General features: G+C 41.4%; 1 protein-coding gene across 4 annotated transcripts in view; it reads left to right on the forward strand.

Annotated features, from left to right (window-relative positions):
- Positions 1-1,499: 1,499 nt before the first annotated feature.
- NUP153 (nucleoporin 153) overlaps positions 1,500-18,812 on the forward strand; it is a 55,550-nt gene continuing 38,237 nt past the window's right edge. For 2 of the 4 annotated variants that reach the window (XM_077353255.1, XM_077353257.1), the window contains exons 1-3: positions 1,501-1,727; positions 16,509-16,722; positions 17,943-18,191. In XM_077353255.1, the coding sequence (XP_077209370.1) occupies positions 1,584-1,727; positions 16,509-16,722; positions 17,943-18,191 (607 nt within the window). In that variant the 5' untranslated portion in view covers positions 1,501-1,583. Of the gene's footprint in view, positions 1,728-16,508; positions 16,723-17,942; positions 18,192-18,812 lie in introns of all 4 variants that reach the window. The other 2 variants (XM_077353258.1, XM_077353256.1) reach the window with 2 other exon arrangements.

Here is an 18,812-nt window from a genome sequence, read left to right on the forward strand (position 1 = left end):
ACTAGGATTGCCGGCTTCAGGTTGGGGAATCACTGGAGATTTAGGAATGGAGTTTGAGAAAGACATGATGAGGTGCAATTAGGGATGCCAACCCCCAGATGTGACCTGGGGATCCCCTGAAATTACCACTTATCTCCAGGCAACAGTGATCAGTTCCTCTGGAGAAAATGGCTGCTTTGGAGAGTGTACTGTCTGGTATGATATCTTATGACATCCCTCCCCACCCCTAGCTCCACCCCCAAAATCTCCAGGTATTTCCCAACCCAGAGCTGGCAACTCTAGGTGTAATGCCATGGCATCCATGTCCAAAGGCCCATGCACAGGATTTTAAGAGGGCTGGATGATTACAACACATTCCATAATCTTTGTGAAACATTGTAATCAGTATTTTCTCACTTTTTCTTGAACTTTAAAACTCTTTTTCTATTATTTTTCTGTCTCGTACCATTGATTAAAAGAGTAGCTTTTTGTATTTCTTTTATTTAAAGAAATAAACCACCCCAAGCCCCTCCCACCAAAACAAAGCAAAACCCTTGTGCATGGCCTTGACTGCAGGGGAATTGATCTTAGTTTGGAGACGAGCTGTAGATTTGTAAGGTGAACAAGGCATGCCAGCCTCCAGCTGCGACCTGGGGATCCTCAGATACAATTAGTGTGCGTGCACATGAAAGCTCACACTTTTGAATGAAACTTTGATGGTCTTGAAGTTGCCACTGGACTCTGAATTTGTGCTGCTGCTCCAGACCAACACGGCAGCCCACTAGAACCTATCTCCAGGGGAACTGATCTCTGTCGCCTGGAGACAAACTGTAATTCCGGCGGATCTCCAGCTCCCATCTGGAAGGTGGCATCCCTATTCCCCCACGCCCCCTCCACCCGCGCGTTCCTTTTAAAACCACAGAACCCAGCCCTTACAGATCTCGCGAGATTATCGCGCGCGACTGTTGGCTGCCTGCTTTTTCAGTCGCGCCCGTCCCTTCCCCTCCAAAACTACATCTCCCAGGAGCGGGGCGCGGTGCGGACGTTGCGGGCGAGCGACAAGGAGCTTTGGCGCCATGACGGGACGCCGTTTAGTGATGCAAACGCGCGTCGGGCGGGTGCCGTGTGGTTGGTCGGGGAAGGAGGCCGCTCGCGCGGGCTGGCGAGCGACTGAAGCTGAGGGAAGGGGAGAGAGAGAGAGAGAGAGAGAGAGGAAAAGGAGGAGAGAGAGGGGGGGAGCAAAAAGAGTGCCGCGCGCGCGCGTGTGCTGGGGTGTGTGCGTTGTCCGTGCGCAGGCGCGCGCGCTAGCCGGAGCAATTGAGAGGGGGAGCGGGGCATCCTGTGAGGCCGCGAGGCAGGCCCCGCGGCGCTGGAGCATCGCCATAGAGACAAGTGACAGCACAGAGCCGGCCTTGGGCAGGGGGCGGCGGCGGCGAGAGGAGGGAGAAGCCGCCGCCGCCGCGTGAGGAGAGGAGAGGGGAGGGGAGAGCGGCGGGCGGGCGGGCGTGGGGAGGCCGGGCCGGGTCAGGCCGGGGCCGGGCCTCTGTCTACGACGCCGCGCGCTCGTGGCGGCGGGAGCCGCTGAAGCCTGAGGAGGTCCCAAGATGGATCCGGGGGAAGGCGGCGGCGGCGGCGGCGGCGGCGGCGGAGGAGGAGGAGGCGGGGGGAGCAGCGGCGGCGGGAAGATCCGGACGCGGCGCTATCACCTGGCCGCGGCCGCTTCGAAACCTTATCCCCGGAACAAGCAGGTGAGAGGCCGCCCGCCAGCGAGAGGGCGGCAGAGCCCCAGGTGGGAGGGAAGGCGCCGGACGGGCAGGCCGCGTTCTGAGGACGTCCCCGGGGGGGGGGGGAGGAGGGCCTCTGCTCGCTCAGTCGGTCTCATGGGGGGGGGGGGGGAGATGAGGAGGAATCGTTCAGGGGGAGGAGTGGGCGGTTGGGATTGAGGCGTGTGAGGGGGGAAGGGGGTCCTTTCAGGACGCATGGGAGGTGGGGGGGGGGGGGTTGAGTTCTGCTGGAGAAGGAGGGAACCAACAACGTGTTCCCTCGGAATCGGCCCTTTCTTCGCGATGGAAAGCACTCCTATCACTGCGTGGAGAATGCCTTGGATGGGTTGGGAATGGTGGTGTTCCCTGCGGAGAGCAGAATCAAACTTTGCTTCTGCTGTTTAGGGAGAGTGTGTGTGTGTACAAGGTTTATTTTGCTTTATATTCTATATACAAATAGACCCACACCGCTCCCCAAGCCTCAGAACCAGTGTTTTATTTTGCTTTATAGATGCATATATAATATATATTAATTTTTCAGGAGCTGAGACTCGATTATATGTCAGAAAGCTATTTGTTTGGTGCAAATATGTTTTTTAAATAAGTACTGATGAGACTAGAGGGGAGTCCCAGCTGTAATGTTCTTACAAGCTGTGCACAGCAGGATTTTCCAGTGTATCCTCAGTGCAGTTCAGTGCAGTGAAAAAGTTTGTAGCCATGTGGTCTTGCGGAATGTTTAAGGCAAGGTTGTGGGTATGCATTGTTAAAAGTTGTTGTGTTACCCAACTTGCAAATATTTTTTTTTCATGATTTGAGGTACTTACAAAACTATCAAGTTCTGTGAATGGGGTGATAGTGTTGAAATATTAGCTGAAATTAACAAAATTGTGTGTGGGATTGAATCAATTGTACTGTAATGTTTTTTGATGCACATAAACTATATGTAAGCTGTCTGATTAGCCCAGTTTGCTCTGCATTTATCAGGGTTTCAGAGCTATCTAAGTGAGGTCTTCTACAGATGGGAGACCCTCATGCGTGGAGCATACCATGATTTGATTGTGATGCTATGGCATGTTCATATATACAGAAGGGTAAATTGCTAAAATTTGAAGTGCAGTCAATCTACATGTTGTATATGGTGATAAATTCATGGAGAACAGTTCTATCAATGCCTACTGGCCATGGTGACTGAGGGAAACGTCCCCATTCAGGTACACTAATCCAGGGTTTCTCATCCAGGAGGGGTTTCTTGAATGGATAGGGACTAATTAAAAAAATATTTTTTAAATGTGTTAAACATTCATTGGGCAATATGACCATATGTGGTTATGTCAACCTGCCCCCTCCTACCAAAATTGCCAGTGGTGGGCCTAGAGAGTTGGGAAGGGGAGGGACCCCAGGTTGGTGTGTACACATCTATGCTTCCCAACCATATTCTGCACTATGTTATTTGTGGCATTTCTCAAAGCTGGTTTCAGGGATTTCTCAGTGCCTAAATAAACAAAAAAAAAAAGGATCCTAGGACCAAAAGGCAACAACTGGGGCTCTGTTGCTGGCTGTCCAGAGAACCTGGTTAGCTGCTGTATAAGTCAGGATGCTTAACTAGATGGGTTATTGGTCTGATACAGCAATGATGTGTATTTTTTAAAATGCTTTAATAATAATAATAATAATAATAATATAAAGTTCCTTTATAGTAAGCCATTTTCAGTAAAATACTTTTAAAATATTGTACATTTACAGTATAATAGTTCTTTTTTTTTCTTTTAATTTGCAATACATATATCCTGTCTTTCTGCCTGGGCAGGGGCTTCAAGACAGCTAGGCACCTGAAGGTAAAAGCTGGTAGTGTGATCAGTGCTTCTTTATGTGTTTACATATAAATTGACAGGGGAGGGGGGTGGCAGGTGTCACTTTATGTAGGGATGTCAGAACCTGTGGTTGTCCCATTTTGCTATTCTGTACCTCTGCTTACTCTGGCATCTATGATTTGAAATATTTAATAGAAGTCTATTATAGTTTCATAGCTCCAGGTGCATAATTTTATTGTCATAATTATACTATTTGAATTACAGAGGTTAGTAGCTTGCATGTCAACTTTGTGTTCATCATACATCATACATTTTATATAAATTGTCAGTTCAGTTTAGAAGCTTCAAGTTTCTTAAACTGTTTTATTTAAAGTCAAAAAGACTCACTCATTCAACAGTTGATTGTCTTACTATATAGCTCAGTATTGGCCTGTTTGTGCAGCCCAGTTAGTTTTGTTATTGGAATTTGTAAATCTTGGAAGTCTAAATCCATATAAAATTAATCTGAGACTTCAGGTATTTTACAAGTAAATTGTGTGAGTGAGCAATTTAACAGTCAATTCATTAAGTTCATAAAGTATATTAATTTCATGTATCACCATCTGATTAAGACCATAAAATGCAGATGAGCTGACTGCAATTTCCTTAGTGGCGGTTTATTCCCCAAAGCTTTTGCATATAAGCTTTTCTGTATGTAAGCAGATTCTAACCTGATATAAAATTTTCTTTTAAAGTTTTTTTTGTGAAAGTACAGTTTTTAATGTTCACCAACGAAAACCCTTTGAATTAAAATAATCCCACTCTTAACTTGTTTTTATGACAACATTTGAGTCCAATGGCACCTTTAAGATGAACAAAGATTTATTCAAGGCATGAGCTTTTGTGTGCATGCACACTTCTTCAGACAATGAAACTGGGATCCTAAGAGTACAGATATAAGGAGAAAGTAAGTTAATAGCAAATTAGTAAACAGCATCACAACATCCTAAATATGCAGTATGGTACTTCCTTGTGTTTTTATGAAGTCATTGTTAAAATGTGTTCCCAAGTTAACTTGTGCAAAGTGTGTGCCAATAAGTGGAGAAATTATTCTCTAGTAACTGATGAGCTGTGGAGTGAGATACCTTTGCACCTTCAGTACAACCTGTTAATTGTGGTATGGTTTTTAGAAAGTGGATGTCAATTTGAACTATTTAGAGTATGTGGTTTCTCAGATTATATTTGCAGTGGAGTTGCTTCCCATAGCAGATTGCATCTGAGGAATTTGTGGCTTGTACTGGCTGTTTGAAGAAAATGAATAAACGTATTTATAATTTTGATGCCAAAGGTATACATTCCTTTTTTTTTAATTTTTCTTTCTCTAGAATGTTTTCCTTTTAAATGTTTTTTAAAAAACTGTTTCTGCAAAACAAAAGGAAAAGCAATACATGCTCAAACTCTGTAATGGTCCCACAGTATATCTGTTGTATTAGAAAGTATTATATTCTTATAATATGTTTACAATCTTTTTTTTCTATGAAAACTGATGCAAATACTTGGGTGCTAGTGTCACATGAGCCTGTTGTTTCACCAAGAAGTTGGGAACTTTCTGTCATTGATCTGTTGCCACATTGGCATGGATCAGGCATAACATTTAATCATGGTTTGGAACCATGCTGGGTTGTTTTCTCATCTTTTGCATGCCCAGGTTTTCTGCAATTCAGAATTTGTTATTTCACTTGAACTAATAAACATATTATTTTGCTTGCCCTACAAACTGTGAGTGCTGTCTTCTAGCCATCATATGAGCAACATTGATAGCATTACGTTTCTTAGATCTTTTTCTTAGACTTGTATAAAATAAGGGCCATGAATCAGTTGTAATCTTACTTATTTGTAGCTTCAAATTTCCATTGTTTGCAGCCCTTTCTTACATCTTTATGGATATACAGAGCTTAGTCAAGCCTATCAAAAGGTAAAGTAAGGATGGGAAAATATCTCAGTCTTTGCTTCTGCATTGTCCTGTACCTTCCTGGTTTTGGAGACAGACAATGAAGCTTGAGTCAGTTTTTCCACCCTCTTTCACTCAACTAGCCAGCTATGTTGCATGGCTCATCAACTGTGTCACTTGGTATTTGGATTGATAGTAGACTGAAAAAACTTGTGTGGTAAAGATGTAGACTTCAAGTGAGGAGAATACTAAGGGGAAGGGGGAAAGGAGCAACAATTTCCAACAATTTCCTAGACTCTGAAGAAAAGGAAAGGAGAAATAATAGATGAGTAGAGGGACCAAAACCAGACATATATGAGTAGGAGGTGCATGGTGGATTGGATCCTGCAACCTTTTTTGCTTCATTCCCCTGCTGAATGTAGTCCATGTATGTTGTGGCTTTTGTCCTCATGGGTCCTACTATTCCCAAGGTACCTTTTTCTTCAGTCAATATTTTATTGTAAATATTGCATATGTTATATATTTATATTATTTATACTACATAAAAAGTGGGTGGTGTAGAAGGAAAAAGAAGAGCGCTTACAACAGTTAATGAAAAGCAAAAGGAGCCAGTTTAGTGTAGTGGATAGGAGCACTGACTTCTAATCTGGTGAGCCAGTTTTGATTCTCCAGCCCCCCACATGCAACCAGCTGGGTGACCTTGGGCTCACCACAGCACTTATAAAGCTGTTCTGACTGAGCAGGAATATTAGGGCTCTCTCAGTCTCACCTCCCTCACAGGGTGTCTGTTGTTGAGAGAGGAAAAGGAAGGCAATTGTATGCCTTCCTTTTTTGAGACTCCTTTTGGTAGAGAAAAGTGGAATATAAAAACCAACTCTTCTTATCTAACTTTTTCATTCCAGTACATAATGAAAGTTCCCCAGGCTTCAGAAAACGTATTTATACATTGAAAATTTCTTATTATGCATCCTTTGTAGTGAATTAATTTTCTAAGACTAGATTCCAGGTATGATGAAACCAATGTTTCATAGAAGGGGATTCGGTTTTTCTTCACCAGTATGCTGCAATAACCATTTTAGAAGGTGTAAGCAGAGTGAATTAAGATATAACTTGTCATCTGAAGCAGATAGCAAAATTTTGGAATTCCTGAAACAACCCAGATCCCCAAATCAGTAGAAATGCTGATATTTTAAAGAAATCTTTGGGGGGAGGGCAATAGACCTGAATGGAAAAACGGGGGGGGGGGCGCTGAAAAGTGGCTCAGCTGGGGTTCTTTTGGATGGTCCCTTTTAAATTGGAGAGCCCAGAAAGCTAGCCAAGCAGATTATCCCATGGTCTCCCCAAAGACTTTAGTTAGGGAGGTCTCTCCCTCCTGCATGCAGATGATAGGATGGCTTCTCCTGTGGTGTGGTTTAATGACACTACAGGTGAAGCTGGCCCAGGATCTGCCGTGCTGCGATTAGAAGATTGTTCCCTGTGGCACAGCAGCACCTGGGACTGGCTTTTTCTGCAGTCCAGTTTAAACTGGGCTGTACAAAAAGCCTTCCTCAAGCCAAGCTGGTGGGAACAGTCTTTTCCTTCCAGCACAACAGATCCTCAAGCTGTCTTCTGCAGCCCCCTTAAAATTTAAAGGGACTGCAGTAGAAGTCAAACAAACAGCTATTTTCAGGTCTACCGGTAATTCCCGAATCTGGGATTTTCTTGGCATTCTCCACCCTGAGAAAACCTGGATATATTTTGGAAGCCAAAATATACATTTAAAAATCGGTAAGGTATTTTTAGGATATGAATGCACACGCATATTAGCATCTGGTGGTATATAACTATGTGACTTATCAAAGTAGGTAGTTCTAAACATGTCTAAAACACATGTATCAAATGCTGTATCTCCGGCACACATATGATAAAGTTCTGTATGTGCAGTGTAAGATGCCTCTGCATAAGTTACTTCACAAAAAATTTCTTCCAAACTCATCAAGATCAGTTTTGAGATGACATAATTTTATTGGTAGTTAGAAAGGCTCCTTCTTCCCTTAATTTTACTTTAAGCATTTCAGCATTAAAATACTTGACATGCTAAACAGCCTTCTAAATAAAGTATACATAAAATATTTAAACTAATTCAGTATTTATTTGTTACAATCATAGATCAGCTAAGATTAACACAAGAGTCATCAAATCTACATACAATAATATTTTGAGGCTTCAGAGTAAGCGGATTTCAGTAGCATGGACATAATAAATAAGACTCTATGAGCTGCTTGCTGAGCATATCAAGATGCAAAATTTGACCACATTAAAAGTGGTTATCACAAACTAATGTTCTTGGTCTAAACCATGGCAATATACAATTATGAATTGTTGTTTTGTCTGAATGCATCCAAAGTTAAAATTGCAGCCTAAATGTCTTCTTGTGGTGGTTATAGGATTATATCCTTAAACCCTTTACTTTTTGAAAAAAATAGCCTTCAGAAAGATTTGAGTTGTATATTCCTGATCTGTTGCATAACAGAGCACCAGATCCTGGGCGCAGATCATCATTCACAATAGTTCTTTCTAACTTCCAGAGCTATCCTGTAGTGTGAGCTAAAACTGTTTTGGAGAACTAACTATTGGTCACCAGGGGCATTATCATTTTACGACCTGGTCCAATCCCAAGGACCCTTGTGCTATTACAGTGCTGCCTTTTGAATTGCTTGTCTAGGATTGTTGAGTTTACATAGCTGTATGGATTGATGCTGCTTGTCGATAAGAATTGTTAGGAACCAAAAGCAGAAATGATGGAATTCAGGGAGATGGAGATGGATCAGTTTGCTGTTAGATGTCTCAAACTGGACTGGTGTGTTTTGGGATTTGTATAGTGTTGTATATCAAGTCAGACTTTTAACCCACCTGACTATCAGTAGCCTTCCAAGACCACAGCAAGTAGGATTTCTCAGCCCCAACTTCTGTATAGTAGTGGAGCTGTCCATGAAAAGTTAACAAGCAAATTAGGATATAATCTTAATGACTCTGAAACTCTGTGATGTGTGTGCTGATTGCACCATGAATACAAACACCAATCCAAACTCTGTGCGTCCCATGAGGGAAGGAAAGTTTAGGATGTGCTGAGTACTATGCTATAGAATTTTCTTGCAGGCTATATATTCCACACCTTTTATTTAAGGATATAGCCATGAATTAATTTTCTTAGCAATGTTATGTTCTTTACAAAGCTGTAGTCCTAATGTTCTTCATGAGTCAATTAGAATTTGAGTAGATGTGCTTAAAACCACGTTGTAAACATATCATAGATTTGGAAGCATTTGCTGTTGAATGTTTATCTTGATATTCTGAATCTCTGTAACAATATGTTTCATTCCAAATGTCTACTCTTTTAAGATACTATATTGCTCAGATTTAATGGCAGAAAGTGAAGAGGAACTAAAGAGCCTGTTGATACGGGAGAAGGAGGAGAGTGCAAACGTTGGCTTGAAACTCAACATCAAGAAAACAAAGATCATGGCATCCGGCCCTCTCAATTCCTGGCAAATAGATGGGGAAGAAATGAAGACAGTGACAGATTTTATTTTCCTGGGCTCCAAGATCACTGCAGATGGGGACTGCAGCAAAGAAATTAAAAGACGCTTGCTCCTGGGGAGGAAAGCTATGGCAAATCTAGACAGCATCCTAAAAAGCAGAGGCATCACCCTGCCAACAAAAGTGCGTTTAGTCAAGGCTATGGTATTCCCAGTTGCAATGTCTGGCTGCGAAAGTTGGACCATAAGGAAGGCTGAGCGTCAAAGAATTGAGGCTTTTGAACTCTGGTGCTGGAGAAGACTCTTGTTTGTCCCTTGGACTGCAAGACGAACAAACCAGTCAGTCCTAGAGGAAATCAGCCCGGACTGCTCCTTAGAAGGCCAGATCCTGAAGATGAAACTCAAATACTTTGGCCACCTCATGAGAAGGAAGGACTCCCTGGAGAAGAGCCTAATGCTGGGAGCGTTCGAGGGCAAAAGCAGAAGGGGACGACAGAGAATGAGGTGGCTGGATGGAGTCACTGAAGCAGTAGGTGCAAACTTAAATGGACTCCGGGGAATGGTAGAGGACAGGAACGCCTGGAGGATCATTGTCCATGGGGTCGCGATGGGTCGGACACGACTTCGCAACTAACAACAACAATTGCTCAGATTATGAGGAAATTTATAGTAAGCATATGGGCTGTACTGAACGCACATAACGATTCCATGTACTATAAATACAGTGGTCCATTTTAGACCCTTGTGGATTCTTCAGTCTTTTTGAAGACTTCAGATGAAGTAGAGAGGTAAAGAGGCTTTTATTGTGTTAGGCTGAATAAACTCATCTCTAGGGAATAAATCATCCTACTATTTGTGCTATAGCAGTATACATAAAAATTATGAGCTGCTTATCCTAAAAATTAATGAAGAATAAGTAAATTTCACTTTCTTAGTCATGCTGATCGAAAGGTTATCTTAAACTGAAAATATTTTTTTATTTCTATGTCTCTTCTGCAGCGTCCTCATGTCACAATATTAAGCACAAACTATTAAAATAAGTTGTTTAAAAGCTGTCCATAAAGCAGAAGCATACCATTAAAAAGCTGATAATATAAACCCCTTAAGACTGGATAAAAAGATGCTTTGTCTGGGAGTGTAAAAGAAAGTAAAATAGGTACCAAGTGAGCCTCATGAGGGAGGGCATTTGAAAGGCAAGGTGCCACCACAGAAAACATCCTGTCTCTAGTTGCTACTGACTTCACCTTTGGAGGTGGAGGATGCAAGATGAGTAATGGTAGGGGATGCCTGAGAGTCAGAAATTAAGAGTTGGGCAGGATAGAAGGAGATGGTCCATCAGGTAGTTTGTCCCCAAGGTTTTTGGGACCTTAAAGGTAAGGAATATAGATTTAATTAATAAAATATGTTATAAAGTACTGTATTTGCCGGCATATAAGACGACTGGGCGTATAAGACGACCCCCCCAACATTTCCACTCAAAATATAGAGTTTGTTACATTACATTGCAGTACTATGGGCCACTATGGGCAGCTATGTCTATCCCAACTGAAGTGCACCCGGCGTATAGGACGACCCTCCCACTTGGAGGCATGTTTTTCAGGGGGGAAATGTAGTCTTATACGCCAGCAAATACTGTATGTTATATGAACCTGGAATGATATATTAGGGATGCTTTGCATGCTCCAGTTTTGTAATAGGAGAACAGTCCTGTAAATCACTGCCTTGTCAAACCATCAGCAGTTGATAAGGAGAGAAACAACTATTAATTCAGTTGTGGGAAAGGCTCGGGTATTGCCAAAGATCTAGTTCATGTGACTCTACAAGAGAAAAGAATTCCTGGAATTTAGATCCTAAAAATGGTAGTGATCTTTTTAAAATGTTGAAATTCTGGTTTGCAGTAAACATATACAAAATTCTGTGGAGCACTTAAGTATTGCATGTACAGCTGATTACAAGAATCAGTGAAGAAAGCAAGAAGTTGGGCCTTTTTTAAAACATTAAAAAGACAAAAATAACAACCACTACAAAAAACAGACCTGTCACAATAGCAATCGATAGTGAAGAGATCAGATGTGTTCAAAAATTCATTTTTCTTGGATCAGAAATGGATTAGAGTTGTGATTGCAGTATAGAAATTAAACATCGATCTGCTCTGGGTCACTCAACAATGATAAGCTTGAACTGAACATGGAAAAGCAAGGGCAATACCCTGATTCCCAAATGTAGATAAAGTCAATTGATCATATTTCTAATATTCACATGTGAGAATTGGATGATGAAGAAATTGGAGGAGAGTTGATTCATTTGAACTCTGGTGCTAGAGAACGCTTCTGCAAATTCCATGGACAGCAAAAGTCACAAACAAGGAAATACTAGATCTCATGAAACCTGATATGTCACTGGAAGGCAAAATCACAAAACTCCGTCTCGCTTATTTTGGCCAAATCAAAATGGACAGTGGCCAAAGCATTATACAGTTAAAAGAAGTGGTGCAAAATCAAAAAAACATGGCGATGGTTGACCCATAGGATCACCAAGAGTCGGATATGACTGAATGACTAATATCATCTTCATACAGAATGTAACTAAAATCTCTCCCAATTGTTTATTTTTAAGAAGTCTCTTACTTACCTAAAATCTGGGTAATTTTGCAACATGTATATTACAGTAGTTCTGTTTTGTTGGTCTTGACATTCATTAGCTGTGTTCAGTTTTAAAAGAGTGATGTTTGCATGTCTGAGATACATATAAAATTCATTTCTTAGGAGCTTAAATATATCCAGTACCTAATATACACATCATTATCCTACAGCTGCCAAAATGACTAATAGCCAGTTATTAAATATAATAATAGGCAATTATTAAAAGAGAATTTACTGTTCACAGTTCTTGCTAGACTTCAGTCCAGAAGCTGTGGACTACTTTGTAATTTCAGTGCATATAGGTCAGTGTAGTGGAAGCTTTACCACATTCCTAACAATTGGAATTGTCAGAGCAATGATCACTGGTCATAGACCAATGCATTCTTAAACATACTTTTCGCCAAGCAGGCTTTAAGTCAGGTGCTGAAGTCATTGGCGAGTTATGGGCCAGTTTACCCTGTTGAGCCTCACAGTGAATCCTAATCCTATATCACACATCAAATGTTTTATGCCTCAATCAGATATAGAGCTTTCTGTGTTTATATTTAGGCAGAACCAAGGTTATGTTGCCATTTGGCCAGAATATGGGAAGCCACTCTTTAGGCATTTCCTATAGTAAGAGCAGAGCCTCTTGTGGCGCAGAGTGGTAAGGCAGCCGTCTGAAAGCTTTGCCCATAAGGCTGGGAGTTCAATCCCAGCAGCCAGCTCAAGGTTGACTCAGCCTTCCATCCTTCCGAGGTCGGTAAAATGAGTACCCAGCTTGCTGGGGGGTAAACGGTCATGACTGGGGAAGGCACTGGCAAACCACCCCGTATTGAGTCTGCCATGAAAACGCTAGAGGGCGTCACCCCAAGGGTCAGACATGACTCGGTGCTTGCACAGGGGATACCTTTACCTTTACCTTTATAGTAAGAGCAGCTAGACTGAAGAGCAAGTAACTGTTCCCATAGAGTTGGGGTGCCATAGCAACACCTTTCTCTACATGCGTGTACATACACAACTTGCTTAATTAAAAAAATTAAGTATGACCAGATTTTTTTTGTCAGTTGATATAATATAGCTCTCTTGGTTATTTGTTATATATACCGGCTTCTTTTCATAGCTTTCACCCATAGACTTGTAATATTTTGATTTCCTGGTTTCACCAAAAAGTAGGCACTAATATTTAAAACAGCATATACAAGATCGTAATATTGAGGACATTCCATTCTGGAGTGTCAGAGTTAAAACACCAGTTTTTTCTAAGCCAGGCTACAAATTTGTAAAAAGGGGCTGTTGTAGGGGTTCGCAATATTTGGTTTTTATCAGCCACTATGAAATATAAAGATCCAATTTGGGTGCTTTGGAGATGATTAGTTGACACTGACCAGTTAAAAATTTGCAAAATATTTTAACACATCCAATAAGTATTGTAGCTTCATTTAAAGATCTGTCTGCTTTATCAGGTGTATTTCTAATGTCTGAGCACTCAGTTCCACTGAAGTTCGTGCCAGTCTTTCTGGAAAGTGTTGTATTGAACAGAAAGGCACCACCCTTAAGCTGTGTGATTGTCATACTTTTGTATTGGGAAGATGAGCTTGAGCATCCATGAAATAATATTTTACCTTTTTTTAAATGAAAGGTGGTGCAAATGTACCTGCATAGTACAAAATCATCAAGCTTTATAATAATTTCACAAAAGCAGAATTGGAAAATTAAACTTCAACATAAATCAGGTTGTATCTATTTCCATGAAGGTTTGTGGGATGTGTATTTTTTTTTAAATCCAGTTGTATTTAACATATTTTCATTTTGACCGCTACATCAATTGCATACTAACCATTCATTCAGAAAATGTAAGAGGCATAAAGAAACCCATCGGATTGGATCCAGCACTTTGGAAAAGGGGAGTAATTTCTGTGTATTTTCCGACTAGCAGTAAAGCCTGCTGCACACACAAAAAAATGCAACGGGTTCTAGAAAACTTGCTAGTGGAGAAGCTGTGGCAATGACAGCTGGTGGGAGTTGGAGGGGGGAGAAGAGACGTGTGGCTTGGCTGCATCTTCCTTCCAGCAGCGAGGCTGACCACAACAAGATTGTAAGTGGCCCACAGAAACCCTTGCACTGCTCAGACTGCCCCTGAGCGTGGCACCGACAGAGAAATACGCTCCTTGCCTCAGTCAGTTGCTGTTAGAGGTCTCCTTTACAGCAGGCTGTAAGAAGGTGGGGGTAAAATCCTGAGCAACAGCCGCAATTGGCCCTTAGTGGTGAATATTCCACCAATAAGAAAAAGGCAGTCCTGCTTGGTCAGTGGTTGTTGGGCAGATCACTCGGGTGACAGGGCATGCTAGTTAATTAATGAGCAGTCCTTGATCACAACTTCTCTTTTGTGTGCTACAATGATGATTCTTGCAATCCAAAGCCTATTGCATTGTTTATTGGACATCCCAGGGTTTTTATCGTATTGACTTAACCTGTGTACTCTGCCTTGCGTCTCAGAGAGAAAGTCAAAGTGTAAATATAATTTAAGTAAATATAATTTAAATAAAATATAAGCTTTCCCAGCATTGTCCTCTCTACCACCTGAAAAGCTGTTCCTGAGGCATAACGTGTTGGATGTGGCACCAGGAAAGGGAGAGCAGCAAAGAACCTTTCTGTAAACCTGCTTTTGTGTTGGATGGGTTAATCATCCTATGCAACCCATTATCTCTGGAAAGTGGAAAGGCAAGACGGGTGTTCTTTTACATTCTTACATGTAGTTTTACCTTAGCAGACGATATTTCTGCAAGCTTTTGATACCAAAGCAGCTGTCCTTCACATCATAAGCCTTTCTGGAAACCAGAACTAAGCTAAAAAGGAGAAGGCTTGCCAAGCAGAAGAAACCATTCTTTATTCTGCAAATTCCATTCTCCTTCGAGAAAGAGAAAAATCATAATGCTTAAAATCTAATGGCTGTTTAGCGTGAAGTGATTTTTTGGTTTTCTCTCCAAGTACTCAAAAATACCTCATCTTTTTGTTTTTATTTGGCTGAACTGCCATACAAACTATATGTCATTGTCCTTGTTCCTAACATGTTGGAGCTTAATTTGACTCCTGCGGTTGTTTCACCTGGCCCCAGGACCTAGAACTCTCAGGAGCCAGATTTCAGTCCAAATTACGGTGAAACATTTTCCATGTTTTCATGTTGTGAACCATAGACCTCAACCAGTTTGGTATAGTAGTTAAAGAGCAGTGGACTCTCATCTGGATAACTGGTTTTGATTCCCCACTCCTCCTGCACATGAAGCCTGCTGGGTGACCTTGGGCCAGTCAGTTCTCCTAGAGCTCTCTCAGCCCTACCTGCCTCAAGAGGTGCCTGTTGCCTGTTGTGGGGAGAGGAAAGAAACATGATTGTAAGTTGCTTTGACATTCCTTGGAATAGAGGAAAAACAGGGTATAAAACACAACTTTTTCTGTTGTTGCATCTGTTCAGAATTTGTGTATGTGTGATACTCCAGCTTTTTCTGTAGCATATATTCCCCGATTATCATTACTGATGATAGATAGTGGCAGCCTTATAAATCCTGACCATTTATGCAGCAGATCATTCTTGTTCCGCAGACTACAATCTAGGAAATACCGGTCATTTCACAGCTGAAAAGCTGTCCATCCTTAATTTACAGAGCAATCATACAGAGGTCAACTCAAAGTAATATTGTTTAGTGTTACTTAATCCCAGGAAAGTTTCTTGAGGATGGCAGTTTTAATCTGCTGTGCAAGCAAGTCTTCTCTTAAGTTTGAACTAAAAACCCTATGATCTTGCTCCAGTTGGGTTATTGGTTTGGAAATGCTGGATAACTGTCAAGATTTGTGCATTACCTTTAATCCTCTGATTAATTGTATTGAAATCATAGGATTTGTTAGGTATGTACTTAGTAGAGGAATATTGGGAGAATTAGCATGATTATTTTAAATGCATATGAGACTTCTGAACTTGCTGAAAGTAACAAAACTTCAGGCAATGGAAGTCTTTATTACAGATATATATCTGTTTAGCTCATCTGCTTTTACAGAATTGATCTTTGAATGGAAAAGCATGGCTAAAATTTGACATGCAACTGAAATGAAGAGAGGAAACGGGGCTGGAGAAAGACCAGGAGGGCTTTGGTGCATTGGTATCGTGTTTGCATTGTGTGAAAAAGGTCCCAGTTTCAGTCTCCTTGGCACTTCCAATTAAAATAGTAGATAGGATGTGAAATAAATTTGGCTGGAATTTAGAAGAGCTACTGCTCGGTCAGCTGTGCTTTCAGGTGCGTGGTCTCACCTTAATCCTCTCTCCCCTCCCTCCCAAAAGCATAAGAAATTATTCTGCGTTAGATGACTGGACTGCACTGATAAGCTACAGTTGAAGTGTCATTTGTTAGCCGCAAAGAACCATCACACTAATTTAATTGGCATGAAAGTTACAACAGCATAGATGGCTTCAAGAGGGGATTGGATAAACATGGAACAGGGGTCCACACAGTATAGATGGAGCACTCTGTGTGGAGCTGTAATGCTCTGTATTCTTGGTGCTTGGGGGCAATAGTGGGAGGGTTTCTGGAGTTCTGGCCCTGCTAGTGGACCTCCTGATGGGATCTGGGTTTCGGCCACTGTGTGACACAAAGTTTCGAATTGCATGGGCCATTGGCCTGGTCCAACATGGCCTTCTTATGTGCTTAGCAGATTAGCAAAATTCATTTTTACAAAATAACAAACCTTGAGGTAATTTCAGGCTGCTTAGTACCACTGTAAATAGCTGCTATTACTTGTTTAGGTACACAGGAGGCAAGTTTTTATCTAAATAAATTGGATGCTTATGGAACTTCCAAACAAAAATAATGTGCTGGTGGTTGTTTTTAAACCAGGGAATTATTAATATTGTGAAGGAGTCTGTGAAGAACATTGTTCCAACTTGGCTTCAGCGATACTTCAGACAAAGTGAAGAGGCATCCCCAATTGAACAAGGGAGTCAGGAAGAGAATGTGAACAGTCATCCTGCCTTTGCTGCTGACATCACTGATAATACCCTGGAAATCGATGGACGAATAACTCCTGAACCAATGAGAATTAATTTAGAAGGTCAGTTGATGATTTCCTTCAAGATTAAAGTGTGTGTGTGTGCATGTGTGTGTAAATCACAAATACATGTTTGCACGTTGATTAGCTTGAAACTGAGGAATAGTGCTTTGCATATTTAGGTACATTAAAAGTCATTGTAGATTCTTTAATCCAAGCTTTCTCAACCATGGTTTTGTGAAACATAGGGTTTCTTGACAGCCCTGGAAGGGTTTCCTGAATGGGTGGGAGTTAATAACTTTTAACACATTTAAAAATTTTATTAAACATTTATCGGGTGATGTGACCATATCTGGTTGTGTTGACCCACCAACCCCTCCCCAAATGGCCAGTGGTGGGCCTGGAGGGGGTGGGAAGGGGAAGGGTACTGGGTGGGTATGTACACAGCTATGCTTCCCAACCATATTCTGCACTTTTTGCACCACTTCTGGGGTTTCTCAAATCCTGATGAATGTTTCAGGAGCTTCTCGATGGTAAAAAGGTTGAGAAAGGCTGCTCTAAGCTACCATTTTTGTCTCCAAGTCACTATTCTGAAATGGACTGATGTTTCAGCTAACTTAGTTTTAACACCAACAATTTCTGAGCCATCATCACAAATGCCAAGATAGCTTAGGTTTCTTGTCAAGTCTTGTAGATACAGGCATTCCACTCTTAGTCACCATGATGGCTTTCTTCTAGTTTTTTAATACCCATAATCTTCCAGGTACTAAACAATGAACCAACATGATCCCTACCCTGGGAGGCTTATATTTTAAGTTCAGTGCAGTATTTATTGGCTTGGCTACATGAGCAGCAGTTACCTCTGCTTACACAGGGAATGGTTGACACCAGTTCTCTCCATCCTTGTTTACAGGAGGCAGTCTGAAAGCCTTTCTGCTCTTCCTTGCTCTTTACAACAAAGCCAGCATTTATAATTAGTTTTCATTGCTAGTACTCATAGTCCCAGTTAGGAAGCTATTGCAGCATTAAGTTGAAAAGCAGCAACAGCAATGTTAATCATTGCCTTTTACCAGCGCCTTGTTGTAATAATATATTACTGTATTTGGAAGAAACATTGTACCTATTTTCAGACAGATAAATGAAATCTTCTTAAATGTATATTGTTCAAGTAAAATAACTGCCTCCTGTAAATGAAACTTGTCAATAGAGCTCCTGTAAATAGTTTTGCTGTTCATGCATTTGCTGCAAGGAGTGCTAATTTCATTTCTTTGTTTACCTTTTAGGACCCTCAACAAGTAGGTCTAGTTTAAGCTTCACTGATATTTTAACAAGGCCATCTCTCCATCGGAGTCACCTTAACTGCACCATCTTAGATTCCCCGCCACCACTTTGTCAACCCTCAACGTCATCTGCATTTCCAATTAGTAATTCTGGACTTTCACTTGGGAAGGAAATAAAAGACTCTACCTCTCAGCATGATGATGACAACATCTCAACTACTAGTGGCTTCTCTTCAAGAGCATCTGATAAAGGTAACGTCACAAACTTGGTCACAATATATGTTGGTTACTGGCTTGTTAATGCTCTTAATTTTTAGTACCTTATATTATTCCAACAATAGTAGTTCATACGTAAACCTGAATATGTAACACATGGTCTAGTTTGTTTTATTTTTTAATTAAACTTCCATTTTTCTTATGCTGTCAATTTATTGTTCTTGTCCTTGGTGTACTGGTTAGGAGTGCAGACTTCTAATCTGGCAAGCTGGGTTTGATTCTGTGTTCCCCCACATGCAGCCAGCTGGGTGACCTCGGGCTTGCCATGGCACTGATAAAGCTGTTCTGACTGAGCAGTAATATCAGGGCTTTCCCAGCCTCACCCACTTTACAGTTGTGGGGAGAGAAAAGGGAAGGCGATTGTCAGCCGCTTTAAGACTCCTTCAGGTAGAGAAAAGTGGCAAATAGAAAACAATCTCTTCTTCCTTACCTTGAAGGCCTTAAATGGCTTGGTGCCTTATAGAGAACAGCCCCCTTGTCTCTTTGTCCTGTTAGTAAAGGTAAGATGGATGGCAACTGGATATGGGGCTTTCCTAATGGTGGCACCTCGCCTTTGAAAGCCCAGTCCTCCTTGAGGCTTTCTTATTTTCTTTTAGG

This window comes from Paroedura picta, chromosome 9 (genome assembly GCF_049243985.1).
Source record: "Paroedura picta isolate Pp20150507F chromosome 9, Ppicta_v3.0, whole genome shotgun sequence".
NCBI classification, from domain to species: Eukaryota; Metazoa; Chordata; class Lepidosauria; order Squamata; family Gekkonidae; genus Paroedura; species Paroedura picta.